The sequence below is a fragment of the Brassica oleracea genome, chromosome C2 (assembly GCF_000695525.1).
Source record: "Brassica oleracea var. oleracea cultivar TO1000 chromosome C2, BOL, whole genome shotgun sequence".
In the NCBI taxonomy this organism is placed as follows: domain Eukaryota; kingdom Viridiplantae; phylum Streptophyta; class Magnoliopsida; order Brassicales; family Brassicaceae; genus Brassica; species Brassica oleracea.
The window spans coordinates 1641170-1663164 of NC_027749.1; the positions used below are offsets into that span (position 1 = coordinate 1641170).

At 37.1% G+C, this 21995-nt stretch overlaps 3 protein-coding genes, 1 non-coding gene and 1 pseudogene across 4 annotated transcripts; 3 read left to right on the forward strand and 2 right to left on the reverse strand.

The window, feature by feature from the left end:
- The first annotated feature begins 26 nt into the window (after nucleotides 1-26).
- On the forward strand, nucleotides 27-5903 carry LOC106323145 (structural maintenance of chromosomes protein 6A-like). Its single transcript, XM_013761308.1, has 27 exons — nucleotides 27-147; nucleotides 608-663; nucleotides 796-882; nucleotides 966-1286; nucleotides 1375-1494; nucleotides 1576-1710; nucleotides 1778-1854; nucleotides 1957-2032; nucleotides 2113-2187; nucleotides 2270-2374; nucleotides 2473-2642; nucleotides 2741-2843; nucleotides 2930-3042; nucleotides 3128-3329; nucleotides 3446-3577; nucleotides 3657-3771; nucleotides 3856-3941; nucleotides 4019-4114; nucleotides 4190-4326; nucleotides 4412-4514; nucleotides 4602-4681; nucleotides 4758-4836; nucleotides 4932-4989; nucleotides 5196-5293; nucleotides 5392-5486; nucleotides 5572-5692; nucleotides 5857-5903. The coding sequence occupies exons 1-26, from the start codon at nucleotides 27-29 to the stop codon at nucleotides 5627-5629; spliced, it is 2898 nt and encodes a 965-aa protein (XP_013616762.1). The 3' UTR covers nucleotides 5630-5692; nucleotides 5857-5903.
- Nucleotides 5904-5934: 31 nt separating this feature from the next.
- On the forward strand, nucleotides 5935-7943 carry LOC106318742 (F-box protein At5g07670-like). The gene is made up of 2 exons (XM_013756859.1): nucleotides 5935-7164; nucleotides 7524-7943. The coding sequence occupies exons 1-2, from the start codon at nucleotides 6092-6094 to the stop codon at nucleotides 7789-7791; spliced, it is 1341 nt and encodes a 446-aa protein (XP_013612313.1). The 5' UTR covers nucleotides 5935-6091; the 3' UTR covers nucleotides 7792-7943.
- Nucleotides 7944-8037: 94 nt separating this feature from the next.
- On the reverse strand, nucleotides 8038-8110 carry TRNAA-AGC. The gene has a single exon. It is a non-coding gene; the product is annotated as a tRNA-Ala (tRNA).
- A 3015-nt stretch (nucleotides 8111-11125) lies between these two features.
- On the forward strand, nucleotides 11126-12672 carry LOC106325190 (NAC domain-containing protein 100-like). The gene is made up of 3 exons (XM_013763217.1): nucleotides 11126-11470; nucleotides 11659-11936; nucleotides 12026-12672. The coding sequence occupies exons 1-3, from the start codon at nucleotides 11281-11283 to the stop codon at nucleotides 12503-12505; spliced, it is 948 nt and encodes a 315-aa protein (XP_013618671.1). The 5' UTR covers nucleotides 11126-11280; the 3' UTR covers nucleotides 12506-12672.
- A 4062-nt stretch (nucleotides 12673-16734) lies between these two features.
- Nucleotides 16735-21995, reverse strand: part of LOC106326933 — an 8266-nt pseudogene continuing 3005 nt past the window's right edge.

Below are 21995 nucleotides of genomic sequence, written 5' to 3' on the forward strand. Positions count from 1 at the left end.
TTCCCGCCAATGCATACCTTCACCTCATGAACTCTCTCCCCCCACTCCTCGCACGAAGAAACCCTAGAGAAAGCTATGGTGATACTCTCGTTATCGAGCGCAGGATCTCTCATTCCGCTAGTTCTACAGTTCTCAAGGATCATCAAGGTTAATCATTTATTTATGCTAATAGACAATTAATTAAGTAACAATTTAATAATCTTGTGTGGCTTAACATACACTTTGTCTCTCATGGTATGTGTTTCAAGTCTTACTATGTGGCCGATCCTGAGATTTTAAAGGCTGTAGACGATTTAGTAATGGTTTGAATAAATTTTTTTTTTTTACAAATTTGATAACTTAAATTTGTTCGTAAAATTTTGGAAGCCATAGGCCAATGCTTTACTAATCTATGTTCAGAATCGGCCATGAGATTTTGGAGGCTATAGACAATTTAGTAATGGTTTATATAATTTTTTTTACAAATTTGGAGCCTTAAATTTTTTAGTAAAATTTTGGGAGCCATATGCCAATGATTTACTAGCCTATGTTCTAGATTTTCCATTGGTCAACTAATTGATTCAAGAGGATTTTTGCTTAATTTTTCTCTGCAACTTGTGTCGTGCAGGGAGGAAAATATCAAATAGGAAAGAGGAGCTACGTGAACTAGTTGAGCATTACAATGTGAGCTCTACTCTTTGATTATATATATGCTATTTCCTTGATATATATATATATGCTATTTCCAGGTTTAAGTGTTATTGTTGGTATTTGATACCTATTCATTGGATCTACATTGTACTTTCTTTGATTTAGATTGATGTTGAGAATCCATGTGTGATAATGAGTCAAGACAAGAGCAGGGAGTTTCTACATTCTGGAAATGACAAAGATAAATTCAAGGTATATCCAGTTCATCAGTATGCATTGATGTAAATCTTTTTATTTTTTTTGGTAATATTGTGCTGAAAGCTATTGTTTTGTAGTTCTTTTATAAAGCAACCCTTCTTCAGCAAGTCGATGACCTCCTTCTTGGTGTTGACACAAAGTTGAAAGCTGCAAGTTCTCTTATGGATGAATTGGAGGAGACGATAAAGCCAGTAGAGCAAGAGATCAGTGAGTTGCTTGGGAAGATAAAGACTATGGAAAAATTTGAAGAAATATATCAACAGTTGCAGCTTTTGAAAAAGAAACTAGCTTGGTCTTGGGTCTATGATGTGGATAGGGAGCTCAAGGAACAGAGTGAGAAGCTTATGAAACTCAGAGAACGAGTGCCTACTTGTCAAGATAAAATCGATCAGAAACTAGTAAGTAACATGTCCTTTATATATTACCTTAAATTTGATGGCTTTAGTTCCTTATCCTGATGCTGATTATAGCTGACCATTTATGTAGGGTGAGGTGGAGTCTTTAAGGGAGAAGCTGACCAATAAGAAAGCTCAAGTTACATGCCTGATGGATGAATCAACTGCAGTGAAAAGAGAGATAGAGTGTTTGCGGCAATCAGTCAAGACGGTATGTTGAAAAATTAGTTTTTAAAATATCTCATAGTTAGCTTTAGAAATTACCTTTGGTTGATGTAATATTTTTAAGCAGGCTACAAGAGAGAAGGTTGCTCTAGAAGAAGACCACCGTCATAAGTGCAGTAACATCCAGAGGATTAAGGATCGTGTTGTGAGGCTTGAACGGCAGATCAAAGATATCGATGAGATGACTATAAGAAGCACACAGGTCCTCTTTCATTTGTATGCTCAGTGTGTAGTTGTATATAGTTCTTACTGTCTAATAATGATTGCAGGCTGAACAATCTCAAATCGAAGAAAACCTGAGTCAGTTGAAGCTAGAGGCTGAGAAGGCTAAAGCATTGCTTTTCAGGTCATTATAGTTTTCATTTTTTTTTTAAACTCTTGAGCCTCTTTTTCAATATTTTCTTCTTTTTTCTCGCTAAGGATTTGATTAAATAAAATTACAATTCAGTTTGAAAGAAGAAGAGAAGATGGTAACTGAGAAAGCATCAGTCATAGGGAAGGAGATAGCACTCATAGAGGATACGGTACGAATCACCACCACCTTAATGTTTTGAAGTCTTTTAAATTTATTTACACTCAGCTGTTTGACCTTTTGGCTTTCTAGATTAGAGACCGTGAAAAGAAGCAAAGGAGCATAAACACGCACATCAATGATCTCAAGAAACATCAAACAAATAAGGTGCTTTACATGTCATTTATACTCTTTTGGAGGATGACAATCTCGAGGATTAGTTGGATTAATTTCAAAATTCTGTTGCTAGGTTTCTGCATTTGGAGGGGACAGAGTCATTACCCTTTTGAGAGCGATTGAGAGACATCATCGCAAATTTAAAATGCCACCTATTGGCCCTGTTGGTGCTCATGTAGTAAGTTTCTCTTTGTTTTCTTAAATGGACCATACATAGTGTAAAGACAATCTCTGCTGCTTTAGTTTGAGTTCTTCTAATGGTGGGGCTTTCTACAGACATTGGTCAACGGTAATAAATGGGCTTCAGCTGTTGAACAAGCACTTGGCAATCTCCTGAACGCGTTTATTGTGACCAATCACCAAGATTTAATTACTTTGCGAAGCTGTGGAAAGGAAGCTAATTATAACAATCTGAAGATCATCATCTATGACTTTTCAAGACCAAGGTTTAAAATCTGGAAAAAAAAAACACTTCCACTATCTTTGTCTATGTTCTGCTTTGATTAATGGATAGCTTGAACATCATTGTAATTGGTTTATGCAGGTTAACTATACCAAGGCACATGGTTCCTCAGACGGAACACCCAACTATTCTCTCTGTCTTAAACTCTGAGAATCATACTGTTCTTAACGTCTTAGTGGATGTGGTAATCTTACTTATTTACTAGCTTCTCATCCTACAACCATTGTGTGATGGTGTTCATTTTTAGCTTTGGTTTCTGGATATTTCCAGATGGGTGTGGAGAGGCAAGTGCTAGCAGAGAGTTATGAGGTTGGCAAGACGGTTGCCTTTGAGAGAAGGCTTCCACATTTGAAAGAGGTTTTCACTATCGATGGATACAGAATGTAAGCAGCAAGTTAGATTTGTAAGAACAGATGTGGAGAAAGATTTGCGTCTAGATAACTATACTCTTCTCTATTCTTGGCTCAGGTTTTCCCGTGGGCCTGTTCAGACAACTCTTCCTCCCCGTGGTCGAAGACCAACTCGATTGTGTGCTTATTTTGATGACCAAATCAAGGATCTTGAAGTAGAGGCTTCAAACGAAGAAAGTGAGATACAGGAACGCAGGAGACAAAAAAGGGAGGCAGAGGTGAATCTCGAGGCTCTTGAACCTCAAATGCGCAGACTGAAGGTAAACTCGCTGCTGTCTAAGCGTCACCCAGTTTTGCTGTCTAGTCTGAAACATTTGGCTTGTTTTTACAATCCTTAAATAGTCATTTTGCATATGTTTTCTTCTTTATGTTACAGAGACAATGCACCCAACTTGAGAAAGATTTGACAAGAAAGGAACTTGAGTTGCAGGATCTGAAAAACTCAGTCGCTGCTGAAACGAAAGCATCACCTACCTCAAGTCTTGATGAACTTCGTCTAGAAATAACGGTTAGTTTTATTGATTTGAACCACTTTCCACCCCCATAGCATCATTCCTTAAGCTCACAATGCTCTTTGTATTTCTCAGAACTCTCGAGAAGAGATAGAGGAGAAAGAATCCTCACTGCAAAAGCTCCAAGACTGCTTGACAGAAGCTGAACTAAAGGCTAATGAACTTAAAGCTGCATATGAAAACTTTATCGGTATGTTGACAATACATTTTATTTTTATTGGATCATCTTGAGCAAGCAACATTAACTTTTTTTTCTTCCAAAACTTGTATTTAGAGTCAGCCAAGAGTAAAGTTGACGTCTTTGAGGAAGCAGAGAATGAGCTAAAGGAGATTGAAACGGGGCTCGAATCAGCAGAAACGGTACAACCATCTTAAAGAGTTTGGTTCTTAACTTGTGTTTGCAGTTAGAAAACTGAAGTTTTTTTATTATGTTTCAGGATAAGAACCATTATGAAGATGTAATGAAAGACAAGGTCTTACCTGATATTAAAGTGGCTGAAGCTAAACATAAGGAGCTTCAAGCCAAGCGGCAGGTAATAAGAATAAACAGTTATTGCTCTTTGTTCCATATATCTTTTAATATCTTGTTCTCTTGCTAAAATTTTCAGGAAAGTAATGAGAAAGCCTCCATAATATGTCCTGAGAGTGAGATAACTGCTTTAGGTCCTTGGGATGGGTCCACGCCTGCTCAGCTTAGTGATGAGATTAACAGAATAAATCATAGACTGAAGCGAGAGAGTGACAAGTGCGTATCTTTTTTTGCCTTGTGATTGTACCTATACCCGTTGAATGCATGTTTAAACGTTACATGCATCTTTTGTTGTGTTCAGGTACTCTGAATCAATCGATGACCTCAGGGTTACGCTCGAGGAAAAAGAACACAAGATTGGGAGAAAACGCAGAACTTACCAGAGCTTTCGAGAAAAACTCAAGGTATATATATACTTTTGTGTATCCAAAGTTTTCAATATATATATATATGCCAATTATTTAATGTGGGGAAACATTGTTTAATCTCAGGTCTGCAAAGATGCGGTGGATTCACGGTGGAAGAAGCTCCAACTCAACAAGTATGATACGGCGAGCATGTTAACTTGGGGGTATGAATTGCTTTATTCATTATTGTGAATAGGTTTTAGCTCTAACCTTTACTTTGATTGGTGATGTTCAAAGCAGATTCAACAAACGTTTAGGAAAGAAAGGAATCAGCGGACAAATCAAGGTCTCTTATGAAGACAAGACTTTGTCCATAGAGGTAACTTGCGCCATAATGCTCTACATTTTTGCATCTGGTGTGCCTATATTTTTTACTTTTATCAACTGGTTGATGCTATATGTATTCTTCAACAGGTTAAGATGCCTCAAGATGCATCAAGCAGGGGTGTTCGAGACACCAGAGGGCTTTCAGGTCTGCCTCTCTACTCGATTTGAATTAAGACATCCATGTCTCACATTTTGAAACTTTAGTACAAGGGTGTTCTGAACATGGTTTAACACATGAGATTAAGTGGTTAAAAGCCCTTGAAGACTTAAAAAAGAAGATTGTAAAAACATTTGATCATCTAGGCAGCTTGAGAGTTTGATCAAATCCCATCTCTTGTCATAAAATTGCAGGTGGAGAACGGTCTTTCTCAACTCTAGGCTTTACATTAGCACTTCACGATATGACTGAGGCCTCAATTCGAGCAATGGACGAGTTTGATGTGTTCATGGTAATCTCCACATCACTCGTATTATTACATGCAGTTGTCATACTTTTTTAGCCTGCTTAGACGCCTAAAAAGAGAGCGGTTTATGGCAAAATATTCAGGACGCAGTAAGCAGGAAAATAAGCCTAGACACGTTGGTTGATTTTGCATTGGAGAAAGGTTCACAGTGGATGTTCATCACTCCTCATGATATCAGGTAAACAAATAATAACTTGTTCCACTTACTGGAGAAACAAAACCACAGTATAGTATTGTAATCTCTTCTCTTTTGGCAATGACAGTATGGTGAAGTCACATGAGAGGATAAAGAAGCAACAAATGGCTGCTCCTCGTTCTTGAACCTTTTTTTTTGTATAAATTCCATCTCACAAACCCAAAAAAAAAGAGGCTAAATTGTAAACGGTGAGTGAATGAGGTTGTTCTGCTATCATCATCCACTTACTAATCTTAATTTTTTTGTACTTTTCTATCCATATTTATTGAAATTTTTCTTTTAGTCAGCATCTATAAATAGAAATCATTAAATAAATTAATAAAATCTAGTGGTGCTTCATGTTTTGGATCAGGAACAATGAGAGTGACAGGTTTCAACTATATGCATATGAGAGAAAGACAAAATTTTAATTAAATTAAATAAACCAAAAATCACAAATTAAAGAAGTGATTGCAAGTTTTCACAAAGCTTCAAACTTTCCAGTTTAATTGCATAAAAAATCCGTCAAAAGTTTCAATCTTTCTCGGGAAAGTGAACCCATTTTCCTCCAGAGAAACGATTGGTTTCAGGGAATGTGAAGCGAAACGATGTCGTTTCCGGGGAAGAAGAAGGAGACGAGTCCAGTTTCGCCGTTGAACAAACGAAGAGCAAGCTGGTCAGAGCTTTGGGTTAACCACCACCACCACCACTTACTCTCTCCTCCTCCTCGAATCCCCAAATCCGATCTCACCCTTCTCTTATCCGACCCCACTCTCCTCACAATCATCGCCAAGGTCCCTTCACCTCACCGAAAGACTCTGTCTTTAGTCTGCAAGAGATGGCTGAGACTCCACGGTACGCTTGTACGGTCGATTAAGGTGTCGGATTGGGGAGTTCTCGAGTCTGGTCGGGTTGTCTCTAGGTTTCCTAATTTAGACAACGTTGATTTGGTTGTCGGAAGGTGTGGTGGGTTAGTTTCGTTTACTGTGGGTGTTGGGTGTTACCAAAGTGTAGACTTTATTGAGGAGGAGAGACCCTTGTCTGCTGAAATTGTTGATAGAGGGTTAAGGGTCCTTGCATCTGGCTGCTCTAGTCTCAGGAGGCTTGTGGTGGCGAACGCTAGCGAGTTAGGTTTGTTGAGTGTGGCTGAAGAGTGTACGAAGTTGCAAGAGCTGGAACTGCACAAGTGTTGTGACAATGTTCTGCTTGGGGTTGGTGCGTTTGAGAATCTGCAGATACTGAGATTGGTTGGTTTGGTTTCGGATATTGGTTTGATGATTGTGGCTCAAGGGTGTAAGAGGCTTGTGAAGCTTGAGCTCGTTGGATGCCGAGGAGGGTTTGATGGGGTTAAGGAGATAGGCGAGTGTTGTCAGATGCTTGAGGAGTTTAGTGTTTGTGATCATAAGATGGAGGCAGGGTGGCTTGGTGGTCTTGGGTATTGTGAGAATCTCAAGACGCTGAGACTCGTTTCTTGTAAGAAGATTGATTGTGGTTTTGGTCTAGGTGAGTGTTTGAGTCGTTCTTGTCCTGCGCTGGAGCGGTTGCACTTGGAGAAGTGTCAGTTGAGAGAGAAGGATGCAGTAAAGGCTTTGTTTAAGATGTGTGAAGCAGCGAGGGAGATTGTTTTTCAAGACTGTTGGGGATTGGATGATGATATCTTCAGCTTGGCAATGGCTCTTAGGTACTGACAAAAACTTTGTTTCCTCTTAAATACTTTTGTGGTTTGGTAATAGTGAGAATATGAACTGGTATGAGTAGGCCTGGGGGTTCGGTTAGTTCAGGTCGGTCGAAATCTCGCTGCCGAAGTGAAACCGAAAAGAAATATCCGGTTCGGTTTTCGGTTTGTTTGTTTTCAAACTTTTCTACCAAAGTTTTTGGTTTTCGGTTAAATTTTCTGTTTAAATTGAATAAAATTTGAAATTTTCGATTAATTTCGGTTTTTCAATTATTTCGGCTCGAATTTTGGTTAGTTTGGAATTCGAAAAATCCTCCTCCTATATGTTTTGAGGTTTGAATATTTATTGTTTGGTTGCTTTGCAGGAGAGTGAAGCTTCTGTATCTAGAAGGATGCTCATTGCTAACAACACAAGGTCTAGAATCTGTGATTCTGCATTGGCATGAGCTTGAACATCTGAAAGTGGTTTCTTGCAAGAACGTAAAAGATTCAGAGATCTCTCCGCTGCTCTCAGCGCTGTTCTCAGACTTGGTAGAGTTGCAGTGGAGACCAGACACTAGATCACATCTCTGGTCGAGCCTTACAGAGAGTGGAATTGGGAATAAAGGTGGAAAGTTTTTCAAGAAAACATAGAAAGTTTTATTTTCCAACACTGAAACTATTTCTCTTCAATGCCTTTTAGAAACTTTCTTAAGCTTTTTCGTTTCTTGTTGAACAAAGTAGCAATTGCTAACTATAATGAATAGTGTTATTTTCTTAAACCTGATCACAAGTATTTGAACATTGATCAATGGCTACTTGGTTGAGTATGTACATGAAGTTATAGGTACCTCCGAGCTTGTGGATTTAATACAAAAAAAAAATGTGACAAAAGGGGTGTGGAGATGCGGGGTATCGATCCCCGTACCTCTCGCATGCTAAGCGAGCGCTCTACCATCTGAGCTACATCCCCATTGATGTCATAGTTATGCCTGACTAGTTATTTAGACTCTAAACCTATTTTCAGTTTCTGTAAAAATAGAATATAGAATGAGCAAGTGTTAATAACTAATCCTGAAATAAAACTTCTTCAAAACTTCTAGATAACCAACTTAGAAGAAAAAGAACTGATGTATTCCATTAATGAGAAATGTGTACATGTGAGGTTCAGTTATATGCAATGTAGCCTAATTAGGCCAGTAAACAATATAATAGTGTTACAGCTTGAATTAGGTTTTCTTAAGTGGTTTAGGTTTATCCATATATACATATATCATTCTCTTTTTCGTTTTGTACCAGGAATATCACATGGGCCGGCTTTGTTCTAAGCCAGACAATTTTCATTTTTGGTATCTTGTAGTAATATATAATGTTTTATAATAATAATATGAAGTTCCCAAATACTTATCTCTTTTTAACTATATTGCAATATATGCATGTGATATACCAGACAACACCTTTCTTTACTTCTTCTTTATCAGGTTGTATTTGAATAATTAAACATGCTGTAATAACAGGTTACAAGTTCCCTTTTTCTTAGCAAGAGGTAACTATCTTTAAGTTAAAAAAAAAAAAAGAGTTAACTATCTTTTTTTCTTCTCTTCTTTAATTATTTGATGAAGAACACATTCATCGGCCATACTTCAGAGATCTAATATATATATGGCTGTGCCAATCTCTATTCCTCAAACAGAAGTTAAAATTGTAAAATATACAAAAATCACAATTTAAGAATCATTTTTGACACACTCATACATACACTATAGTAACAAAACCTGCATAAAACGGTAGAAAACTTGAAAAGCTATCACTTATCATGCACACATGTATATATGATCTTTTCAAATATTTGATCCAATAACAATACATTTTAGATTCATTGTCTAGTAGATCTGAAATCTTTAAAGATTATGAGCTACTATACGTTTTGATACCGATCGGAATCATCACCAAGACTCATAAAATGTGTAAAATATGCGTCTATTATGTACAACATGGATATAGTGCAATACGTCTAGTCAGTCTTACATCATTTCCTATAGTGTTTACTTTATCCATCTCGTCTAAATCTCACGTATTGTTGGCCATATGTACTCTTCTTCTTTTTTTTCTTTGTACGTTCAAAGAGATGCACACCAAGAACGGCTACGCTCTTAATTAATTGGCTCTCGCAGCCACCAACGGCCATGTAACTCCAGAGCAGTGCTTCGCAAACAAGGTCAACCATCGCTGCATCGGTAATTCCTTGATTAGCTTTCATTTACACAACGTGTCAATTACTAACTGGTTAATAGCTGGCATCTAACATTGTTTATGTGTGATTACTGATTAGAATCGGCATGACGTTGCAGATGTGGACAAGTTGACTATGCTAATGACCGGAAGTCTTTGGGATCACTCGAGAAACAGCCATACACGTGGTCTTGTCTTATTAGATCTATTTCCTTAAATAGAAATATTAGTAGCTTTCGTACCAACCTAATTTGCAACATTTTCTATAAATAGAATGTTAATTTATTAGACGACCAAATCTTATTGGATCTGTTCTTTCCTCACCCCACGATTTGTTGATTAGAATATTATCGTCTGATCCACTATTTTGCCAGACAAGTTTGTCATTACTCCTGGCTTTAAAATTAGAATGAGATTAATTAAAGATTTTCTTATAAGATCGTAGGGATTATCACCTTTTTAGAAAAGAAGAAGCCTATTACGATTGGTACTTACTTTAACGGGGTAAAGCTTTTTACAGAAAAATAACTTTGATAGTTCATGCTAAACGTATATGGTTTCCGTATCTACTATGTATGTACAGATATACGGTATGATACGTATTTTGTTTTTCTATCCGAAACTACATGCATTATCATCTGCCACCCCCAATATTTGGTTTAATAAATGAAAAATATTTTATTCTATTTTATTTGAGGGAATATACTAGGTCACTAAAGTAAAGAATACACCTTTGAAAATTTCTAATTATTCTGTGCATAATGGAAGCATCCACCTCACCTTCTTCTTTTTTTTTTGCCTCACCTTGATACACCTGAAAGTTTTTAGACAGATTTTAAACAATTTATAATAAAAATTCTCGAAAAAAGAGGAGATTATATTACTCTTAAAACAATGAACATTATAAGTCAGTTTTGACCTTTTTTACCTCGTTAGGCACCGTTAGTCAACAGTAAAATAACACCCATTTGACAGATAATCAAACAAAATTAAAGAACCCTAATAGTAACCGCAGAAACACCATTTGTTGTCAATCATATTCATGCCTTTCTGGCGAGCTGTAATTAAAAAACTAATTAATATTAAAATATTATGGAATTTTAATAAATGATGTCGAGTCATCAGAACTTCAACAATTAATTACTTGTAATGACATGCACTGTCCTCTTCGTCAACGTTTTTAAAAAATCAATGAATTTGATGAATTCCGAAAACGCTTACAATCATAAATCTCTTGAATCACATAAACACAACTTCATAATTTAATTTTACTCACTGAAAGTCTGCCATTATTCATTGTATAACTTAACAACGAAAAAAATGAAATTTCATTCTAACGTTAATTATAATTATTCTCAAATCTCGACGCGTTATATTCAATTATTCAAAGAACCAAAAAGGCAAAAACTAAGTCAAGTCTATTAATTAATATATCCGAATATAGTTTTATCAATTTCATTTAAATAACAATTGCATTTTTTTTAAAGCAGAAAAGGTTTCTTTCTTTTTAAAAAGGGAAAGTGCTAAACAACCTAGCCAAGTTGCGTTACATGCTACGTATCTTCCCCCCCTCACAAAATATGGATATATAATTATTTTTATTTTATTTCATACACATAAAATTTGTATATTGAGAAAAAGGATCATTTTCGTCAAAAGAATTCTACCTTTCGAGTTCCATTTAGTTCCCTTTTTTTAGTTCCTCTGCATAACTTCTCTTTTCACATCTACTCTCTCTCTCTACATTTATATCTATATATATTCTCTGAACCAATCTTGCATTCAAGATCAAATAAAAAAAAAAACTTTTGAGAAACACAACTTTTCTATCAAATAAGGTTTTGTTTTTGTTGCTGGATCAGATATTTGCTTTTCTTTTAGGGTTTAAGGTTTCTTGGGTGATAGAGAAAGATGGAAACTTTTGGTGGGTTTCACAAGGAAGATGATGAGCAGATGGTTTTGCCTCCTGGGTTTAGGTTTCATCCAACAGATGAAGAACTCATAACCCACTATCTTCACAAAAAGGTTCTCAACATTGATTTCTCAGCTAAAACTATTGGTGAGGTGGATTTGAACAAAGCTGAGCCATGGGAGTTGCCATGTAGGTTATAACAAACCAAGTTTATTTTAACATCTCTGATCTAAATATCATTTTTTTTTAGATTCTTATGTGTGTTGGACTTGTTCTTCGTGTCCTTTTTTAGCGCCGGTTAATTATGCTATGAATGTAAAATATCATTTGTTCTTGATCTAAATATGATTTGTTTTGGTGTTTGTTTTGGTTAATAGATAAAGCAAAAATGGGTGAGAAAGAATGGTACTTCTTCTGTGTGAGGGATAGAAAGTATCCAACCGGTTTGAGGACTAACCGGGCAACTCAAGCCGGTTATTGGAAGGCAACAGGGAAGGACAAGGAGATTTTCAGAGGCAAATCACTAGTTGGTATGAAGAAAACACTTGTTTTCTACAGAGGAAGAGCTCCAAAAGGGCAGAAAACAAACTGGGTGATGCATGAGTATAGGCTTGATGGGAAACTCTCTCCTCACAATTTGCCCAAAACCGCCAAGGTAAACCTAAACTCCAAGCTTTGCTCTGTTTCTTTGCTCTGTTTCTTGCTTTGTTTGATAGATTTTTTGGTTTGAATCCATTTTGGCAGAATGAATGGGTGATATGTAGAGTGTTTCATAAAACTGCTGGAGGCAAGAAGATCCCTATTTCGACTTTAATACAAATCGGTTCTTATGGAGGTTCTAGTTTACCACCTTTAACCGATTCTTCACCATATAACAATGACAAAACCAAGAACGACCCGACTTACGTGCCCTGCTTCTCCAACCAAACTGAAACCAGAGGAACATTACTTAATTACTTCAGCAACAACCCTGCCCTTAGCTCTATTCCACTATACCAACCTCACTCTCTCCATGTTTCTGATCCGGTTCTTGCTCAAGAACAATCGGTTTCTCAAGGGATGTTTGAGAATAACAGAAGGCAGAGCTTCAAAACGTTGAGTATCTCGCAGGAAACTGGAGTTTCTAATACCGATATTGAATTTGGGAGGAAAGCATTTGATCATCAAGAAGTTCCGTCTTCCTCTACCGTTCCGGTTGATCTTGAACCATTCTGGAGTTACTGAAGACTCAAAAATTCATTATCTTAGGTCACATGTAAGAACTTCGCAAAGTGTTTTTTATTTTTTTTCCTTTTAGCGTGGTGTGCTAAGTTTGTATAGATTATTATATCACAACCTCATACTCTTTAGTGTGTTTTTAAATTATTTTACTCAACTGAAACTTGATATTAGAGAGAAAGGATACAGCAACTAATTTCGTTAATTTTTTTTTTTTCGAAAGTTTACATGCATTATGGTGAACAAAATCAAGAACTATGAGTTCAGTGCAATACTATACTCTCTTTTTTGACAAAAACAATACTATACTCTTTCATTTAAATGCTCAAATCTGTGAATTGTAATCAAGGTATATGGTTTTTGGCTTCACCAAAATATATAGTTACGAATCGCTTTACAGTAAACCTTGTTTTATGAAATTATTCATATGTCATATCATTTTTTCGGTTTTTATGATGAAGCAATCCATATACATGAGTAGTATAGTTTGACCAGGTACCGAATGAAACATTGGTTTCTAGGCTCCAAACCTTTTAACCTTTTGAAAAAAATTACATAGACATAGACCCCTAAATTTATAGACATACGATCTCGTATTTGTAAAAAGAAAATTATTGAAATCTTTACTTGACCGCCGTAGTCCCTAAAATTTCACGGCCGGCCTGAGTTAATATAAAAGCACAATGCATACTCGCGCATATAGACCGCATGCACCGATGACATAACATATGTATGAATTATGATACAATGACTAAACATGGCTAGCATTATAGAATCACATATATCAAATAATTTCTATATTTTAAAAGGAAGAACATGAAAACTACCTACTATTTCTACAAATAGTGTCTAATCAAACATATAATTAACCACTTTCTTTTGCTGCCGTTGTCGCCAAAATGTTCACGTTTCAAGTCGCTCATAAAATAGCAGACGTTTGTAACGCTGTGAAACCTAGCTAGCTAGCTTAGTATTCATGTTCATACTGAACGTACAGTCGCATAAGGAACTTATTTTCTGAACTAGCTATCTGAAGTCTGAACTTATTGTCGACGTAAACTTCTTTTCTGATATATATATATATATATATTAACTTGCTCTAACGCATATATTAGTCTAGTACTGAATTTGAACCGAACGTACAGTCGCATAAGGAACTTATTTTCGACGTAAACTTTCCAAACAAAAGCAGATCCCATAATGTGAGACGCCAGAAGTTAGGTTTCCGACAATTTCATGTCATTATGTATATTCGTACATCTACTATAAGATAGTGGGGATATATCATATACTTATCTTTCCTTTAGTTAATAAATATCTTTAAAAACAAAATTTCCATGAAAATGAAGCAAAAATTCCACGCAACAAATGAATGTTATCATGTATGTAATTACTGTTTTAAAGAACTAAATCAATATTCTTTAAACACTCCAACACATGAACAACACTTTTTATTCCATCTGCTTTTGAAGTAAAGGGATCATCTAAGTAGTTTCGTTGCTTATCGATTCTCTTTCATTTTCCTCATGAAGAATCTATTCTGTTATAAAGTTGTTACGCGTGATGTATGAAATGTACATATACACGTATACTAATATCATACTTTGAGCAGTTTCTCACTATTATTATCTTGAAGTCTATATACTTTTGACTAAGAATATAGTTTACATATTTATAAAATAAAACCGGTCATGATAATAACTGCTGATACCTTTATCAAACTGATAGACCACAGAATAAGATAGCAGAAATAGAATAAATGATTGATAATATGATTGTAGGTAAGAGTTGTACAAAACTAATTAATCTGGGGTTTATAAAAACAATTTACAGTAGTAAGCACTAATCAGAATGAAGTAGTCACGTGTTTAATGTGATCTACTACAAAAAGATGAATTTGAGTTCCACACAACATCTTTCATAATCACTTATGTAATACATTAAATGCCCATTTTGAAGTTTGGATAATAACGAAATAAAAGTTGATTAACTCGAGTTTGCCTTTCACAACCAGATTCCCAAACCCCTAAAACACTCGAAATAAGTTTTGTATTTTGCTAATTACAGATACGTACATACTTCAGATGAATCTGAAATCTCACCCCTCAGTTAATTCCGTACTTAACATGAATACGTATACTCACGTGTCGTATCTCAGTAATTAGTACGCTATCTTACTTCAACTTTCTTTTTTACTGATTTTATTTATTTTCCACTCGTTTTTTTTTTTTGATCAAATATTTTCCACTCGTTTTTTTTCCAGTTAGAACAGACAATTATTAATACTCTCGTAAGACGACAAAAAAGAAAAAGAAAAAACTCTCGTCATCGTTAACAACTCCCATGTTTCTCACTTTCTCCTTATCCTCTGCTTATAAAACGACTTTAACGAATTTCCCAGTGGGCTTCTTAATATGGGCCATTCCTTATCGGTGTTTTGGGCCTACCTACGCAAGATCACAATCTGCTTCCATATAGTTTTTCAAATACGCCCGAGCGTTCCGGTCTTCGGATCCGATTCCGGCTGGTTCTTTTCGGGTCCTAAATATTTAGATTCAATGGGTACTTAGAAATTTTCGGTTCGGATTAGTTATTCTCAGGTCCGGATCTGTTCGGGTCTATAATTAAAATACCCATAAAATATCCGTAATTTTTCGGGTCCAGATCGGGTTCGGGTATTTAAGATCTGAAAAGGAAATGACATACCTAACTCCATCAAATTTAGTCGATTTTTGTCATATATATTTAAAATTTTATAAAATAATTTAAATAAAACTATTAATAATTAAAATAAAACATTTTTAAACTCTAAATTTTACATTTTAAAGCTTCATATTACTTAAAAATGTTACACAATAATAACAAACTAAGTTAAGATCAGCGCCTTGTGCGGGATAAATATTATATATAAATTAGTTTTACGTATTATATGATCTTTTATATATTATTAAATAATATATATATATATATATATATTGATAATTAAAAATTCAGTAACTATTACATATATGATTAAATTGGTGCAAACACATAAATAAATTTTATTAATTCAAACAAACACTTTTTCTATTTTATATGATATAAAATTAGAATTTTAATGATATTAACATAAATATATAATACATTTTTAATATTGATATCTGTTAAATAATATTTTATACTCATATTGTTTTTTGATAATTTGTATTTTTTATAACAAAAATTTTGAATCACTGATAACAAATTGATTTTGTGGGATGTTTAATAGTTTTAGTCATTTATAATTTTCAAAATATTATGAAAATTTTTAAAACTAAATATTAAGTTGTCAATATTTGTTCAAAATTTTTATCAAAAAAAATCAAAGCAGATTTCGAAGTTAAAATACATATGTATTTTTATATGGTACATAATTTATTTTAAACAATATTAATATCTTAATATTTATTAAATGAGACTTCTTATTATATAATTTTGTAATCATTTATATCTTGTTATAGCAAAAAAAGTAAACCAAGAATCAAAAAATTTCAATGTGAGATTTTTTAACAATTTTAGTCATTTATAGTCGTTTTTAAAAGTTTTAAAATATAACATATACAAAAAAATCTAAATTTTTACTATATAGTTAATTGTGATTTTTTAATTTATTTTAATATTTTAAAATTATGCAAATATGATAGAAGATACACTAATTTTTATCAAATCTTCAAAATCATTCATTACCATATATACTTTAGCCACATTACATTTGGTAATTCTGTTATTTTTATTTAAGGAAACAATGAAGAATATTAATAATTAAGTTATAATTAGTTTAATAAAAAGCTTATTATATATTTTCATAGACCAACATTTTTCTAAAGATTCTAAGAATAATTGTGGTGATGACACGTGACTACAAAAAAATGTTATAATGCTTCTATTTTAATATATAAGGGGATGTTGTTAACAAAATATAATTCAACTAAATCATAAAATAATATATATAAAATAAACCACAAAAAATCATAGTTTTATATACATGTTTTTAAGTCGGATACAAATCGTGTTTATCGGATCGGATCTATTCTGGTCGGGTTTTTTCGGATCCGGATCTATTGGGATCGATTCGTTTCGGTTCTGGTTCTTTCCAGATCAGTTCCGGTTCGGTTTTTGGATCCAGGTTAAAATGCTCAGGCCTAGCTTCAAACATGACACATCTAAAAGTTGCTAGTACGGAGACAGACATTTTATGGTCAGATAATCATCTCGAGTCAGACAGAACCATATCGTTCTTACGAATACTTGTGAGAAAAGATTCTGATAATTAGTTTTTCTCATTCGTCTGGATCCTACTAACCTAGAAAGAACAATGATGATATTGTGGTACGATACAAAGTTACACACTAAGCAAAAGATAAAATGCTCTACATCTCTATCTCTCTAACCTGGAACCTATACAACACTTCAACCTATCAAAAGTCCTGGCAGGAAAGAATCCTAATTTACAAGTTAGAATTTAATCAATGTGGAGTCAGTCGTGTAACGTGGGAGTGGTGTAAAGACCTGCCTTCTTATATATCCTTGAATGGTTCCCTCGATAGCCCGCCCCAGGACCCGAGCCAGTTTTAACCGCCCTGTGCCACTCAGGCGGAAAGGTTACTTGAACAGCACCACCTCCACTGGCATCAACAACCCACCACCTTTGCTTCTTCACTTGAAGGCGGATTTTTGCAAAAATAAGATTTTAAAGTTTTTTTTTGTTGGGTCAGCTATCATCAACTGGTTTCTTTGTGAGACTGACTCCTTTCGCCTTCTCCATTTCTGCTTCCTTGGCTGCTTTCTTCTTCTCCAATTCATCTTGCTTGATGTTCTCTTCGTGTGCTTTCTTGAATAGCCTTATAAAATTCAAGAGGGTCGCAGTAACTGCAGCAATCCATCACCCAGGTGTTGTTATTAACTAGCTAATATAATAACAATGAACAACGTTCTAATGTATCAACATTATGCAAACCTTGTTCAAATGGACAACGTTTGGGATCTTCTCCAAAATAATATGCAAGTGCATCAGCATTATTGCCCTGTCCATTAAAAAGACAAATAAAGATTACTTCAGGATCAAAGGTATTGTCACATGTAAGACCTTTTGGGATCTAGTAGAGGTTGAAAAATTACCACGACCGAGTAAAGACTCGATACAGTTGCCACTTCAGTAGTAGCAACGGAAATGAAGTCCTTCAATGTCTGTTATCAAAAACATAAAACTAGATTTTAGCATCCGGAAGTAGTTAAGTCTTAAAAAACATCTAAAATTCATGAAATATGAAGAAAAACATACTTTACGGAAAACTTCAGAAACAGGACCATCACTTTCCGATGCAGTGAGCTCCTGGTTCAGTTTCTCCAACCCTTTGATAATAGCTTGCATTTCCTCCGCCAGCGACTTCAATTGTATCTGAATCAACAAAAAAATCAAATGATTGAGCCAATGACAACCAAGGAATAGAGGAAAGATAAAGCACAAAGCCACAAAGGCAAACCTTTGAAGCTGATTCAAGACTTCCAAGATCCTTATGGAAGTCCAGTAGATCTGATCCCTTGGAAGCAAGGACCTGTAGAAAGAGATGTTCAGACCATTTTCTAAAAACAACCCTCAACAGAAGAACCTAAAAGACTGCTTTTTGAGATTGTGCTTTTTACCTTGCAAAGATAGTGCATGAGAGTCATCTTGCTGTTAGCAGCACGTGTGTCGCTTAGTTTTAATAAACTGTCCAACTTGAATCCCACTGCAGCGCCTGCACAGAAAGCAGAACAATGGTTTTTATTAACCACAAAGGATATGCGTTCAGACAAAACAGGTAACAAAGGCACCATTCTTGGATCAAGCCCACATTGAACAGATAAATCTTACCCCTCGCAGTTCCTTGGTTCAATGTGTTCCCAAGATAAAGAATCTTTTTCATAATCTCTTTTAGCTTTTGTGAAGTACGAACCTGATGAACAAGCAATGAGGAGAAAAAGTCTAAGAAAGAGAAATATATATGGACTAAAGAGAATATTAGAGTTAAGTTCTTGCAAGCATCTGACCTCATCACAAGCAGAATTTACCGCATTTAAACTTTTTTTGAATTCTTTTATCTGCACAGAGATCATCATTAACAATAAGACCACTAAATTCAAAACTACATAGACACTAATTCAATAACAGTAACGCCACCGGACCTGAGTGCCGAATTGAATCTTGAAGGAAAACACTCTCATCTTCGATTCTACTCGTGGCACCTTCATTAGCTCTAGGAAGTACTGCGGTAACCAAATGATAAGAGACCAAAACGCATTAGCTAAGGAGATTGTTAAAAGTTTACAACTATCTTTAAGATTCAAACAGACCTGCTCACACTTTCCCAAGGTTGCCTTGTCACCAGTGTAGTTCTACAGCAAAACAGTCAATAACAACCAAGATTGAGGTCTCGTGTAAACAAGTGAATAATGATAACCAAGAAAAATGATACATTTCCACACAAGAGATAACCAAAATAAAAGAGACAGGTCAATACCTTAAGAAGTTCCATCTCTTCCTTGGTTGGACAAAACTTTATAAGATTCTCTATTTGATCAATATCTAGTACAGTATCATCCATTGCCAGAACTGCAGCCTGGTTGATGCAAAGACAATTGTGAACAATGATCATATTTGTACTCCACTAAAGTAGGTTTGGAGCTTACCATCATATCAGGAAGCGGCATCTTAACTTTCGTAAGCATAATTTCTGTGTTATTGGCTCTCCTAAGATCAATCTGAAAATCATAAGAAAAAACCATAAGTCAAACAGAGTGAAATATAATTATCTTTTACAGCAGGTGATGCTCAGATTCCAGGCATGTGACCAAAGTCTCCACTGAGAAAAAGAGTAAGTTATCTGGTCACAACAAAGTATTTAGCATATTTAACATTACCAGTTGAATTTTTTCAGGTTTTGCCCCAACCGATTTTCTTCGACCTCCAGCTTTATCAACCGGCTTTGGCACTATAGCAGAGAAAAGGGTCTCTATTTCTGATACATCAAACTCAGGTGCACTAGCAGAAACGAAGAAAACATGATGATCAATAACACAGAAAAAATTATATATATAAAAAAAGAGGAATGTAAAGTAAGTGCAATACGTTTGTCCTTGTCTCTGTAACTCGTCCCATAAGCTTCCTTGCAAGGCCCTTGTTACTTTAACCCAGTGTAAAGGCTTCAGAGAAGACTTTTTTGGAGCTGAAGACCCCAAACCTGGACGTGCAAGACCACGCCCTCTTCCTGCACCCTTCAGATCTGGAGGTGCACCAGGAGGTCTAGGTCCAGGAGGTGGAGGAGGTCCACCAGGAGGTCTTGGTCCAGGAGGTGGAGGTGGACCAGGAGCACGACCACCTGGAGGCGGTGGAGGGGGAGGTCCAGGAGCTCTACCACCAGGAGGCGGGGGAGGGGGAGGGGCTCCTCCACGCGTGGTGGAGGTCTAGTAGATCCAAATGGAGGTGGTGGTGGAGGAGGTGAAGTTTTACCAAATGGAGGTGGTGGTGGTGGCGGAGGTGGTGGAGGAGGGGCTCCATGACTCGGTGGTTGAGGAATTGAACCTACGTGACCAAAAGGAGGTCCTGGTGGTGGCGGAGGTGGTGGAGGAGGGGCTCCATGACTCGGTGGTTGAGGAATTGAACCTACGTGACCAAAAGGAGGTCCTGGTGGTGGCGGAGGTGGTGGAGGAGGGGCTCCATGACTCGGTGGTTGAGGAATTGAACCTACGTGACCAAAAGGAGGTCCTGGTGGTGGCGGAGGTGGTGGAGGAGGGGCTCCATGACTCGGTGGTTGAGGAATTGAACCTACGTGACCAAAAGGAGGTCCTGGTGGTGGCGGAGGTGGTGGAGGAGGGGCTCCATGACTCGGTGGTTGAGGAATTGAACCTACGTGACCAAAAGGAGGTCCTGGTGGTGGCGGAGGTGGTGGAGGAGGGGCTCCATGACTCGGTGGTTGAGGAATTGAACCTACGTGACCAAAAGGAGGTCCTGGTGGTGGCGGAGGTGGTGGAGGAGGGGCTCCATGACTCGGTGGTTGAGGAATTGAACCTACGTGACCAAAAGGAGGTGGTGATGGTGGTGGCGGAGGTGGTGGAGGGGCTCCATGACTCGGTGGTTGAGGAATTGAACCTACGTGACCAAAAGGAGGTGGTGATGGTGGCGGAGGTGGTGGAGGAGGGGCTCCATGACTCGGTGGCTGTGGAGTAGGAGGAACTGAACCTACGTGACCAAAAGGAGGAGCAGTTGGAGATCCATAACTTGGTGGCGGAGGTGGAGGGAGAGGGACTGAATGTGCTTTACTAAAAGGAGGAGGAGGAGGAGGTGGTGGTGGAGGTGGAGGAGCAGCAGAAAAACCGTTAATAAGAGACGTCTTGGGTGATGGCGAAGGTGCAATACTCATATAAGGCAACGGGGGAGGAGTAGGAATGTGACCTCCACTGGATTTAGTTGTATTTGATGAACTAAAAGGAGGAGGTGGTGGTGGTGGTGGTGGCGGTGGAGGTGGTGGAGAATTGCAAGACGTAGAGCCTTCCTCATGAGTTTCAAGAATCGAAGCATACCCAGGCTTCCACGGTGGTGGAGGCGGTGGTGGAGGAGGTTGAGAAGTAGAACATGCCGTAGAAGTTGCCAAAGTCGAAGTATACACAGACTTCCAAGGAAGAGACGGTTGCAACACAGTTCGATTGTTTGGTTTCTCAGATGCAAAAGGAGGAGGTGGTGGTGGTGCAGAAGGAGGAGGAGGTGGTGGTGGTGGCAACGTGGTTCCACTGTTTAGTCTCTCAGATGGAAATGGAGGTGGTTCCGGTATATGAGATGTTTGAGAGTAGCTCTCATTTTGTCTATGTGAAGAATAACTAGGCAGTGGTGGTGGTGGAGGTGGCGGTGGAGGAGGTGATGCAGCCGCTTGTGAAACTTGCGTAGCCTCACTGGCTAGAGAAGGCAGAGCTGGAGTTGCAGGTGGATGCTGAGGTGGTGGAGGCGCATGCTGTGGAGAGACAGGTAGAGAAGGCGGCTTATCCTTTGGGCTAGAATCTGGTGACAACCAAATTGGAGTCCGACTCCTCATAATATCCGACGAAGAAACAGTCGCTCTCAGATACTTAGTCTTAGCGTCCTTTGTCACCACGCCGTCAGGCGATGTAGCTCTTTTACTATCCTTGACAGACGTGGTAATCGAAGCAGGAGCACTGTTTGTCCTCGTCGGAGGGTACGCTACATGCATAGAGTCTTTATACGAGCCCTTGTTTGAAGGAATCCACCGAGAAACTGCATTAGGCTTAGCCATTCTAACATTACCACCACCCTGAGTTTCTTGCTGCTTAGACTTTGGCTTCACTGAATCTCCAGCCGGTTTTGCATTTGCTCCGACCACTTTCCTTGGCGCAGCTTTTGTTTTGTCTGATACAGAGATGTTGAGATTAGTATTTGCTTTCTGAGTTGTAGACTCTTCTCCATCACCATTCTGTTGACTCTCTTCCG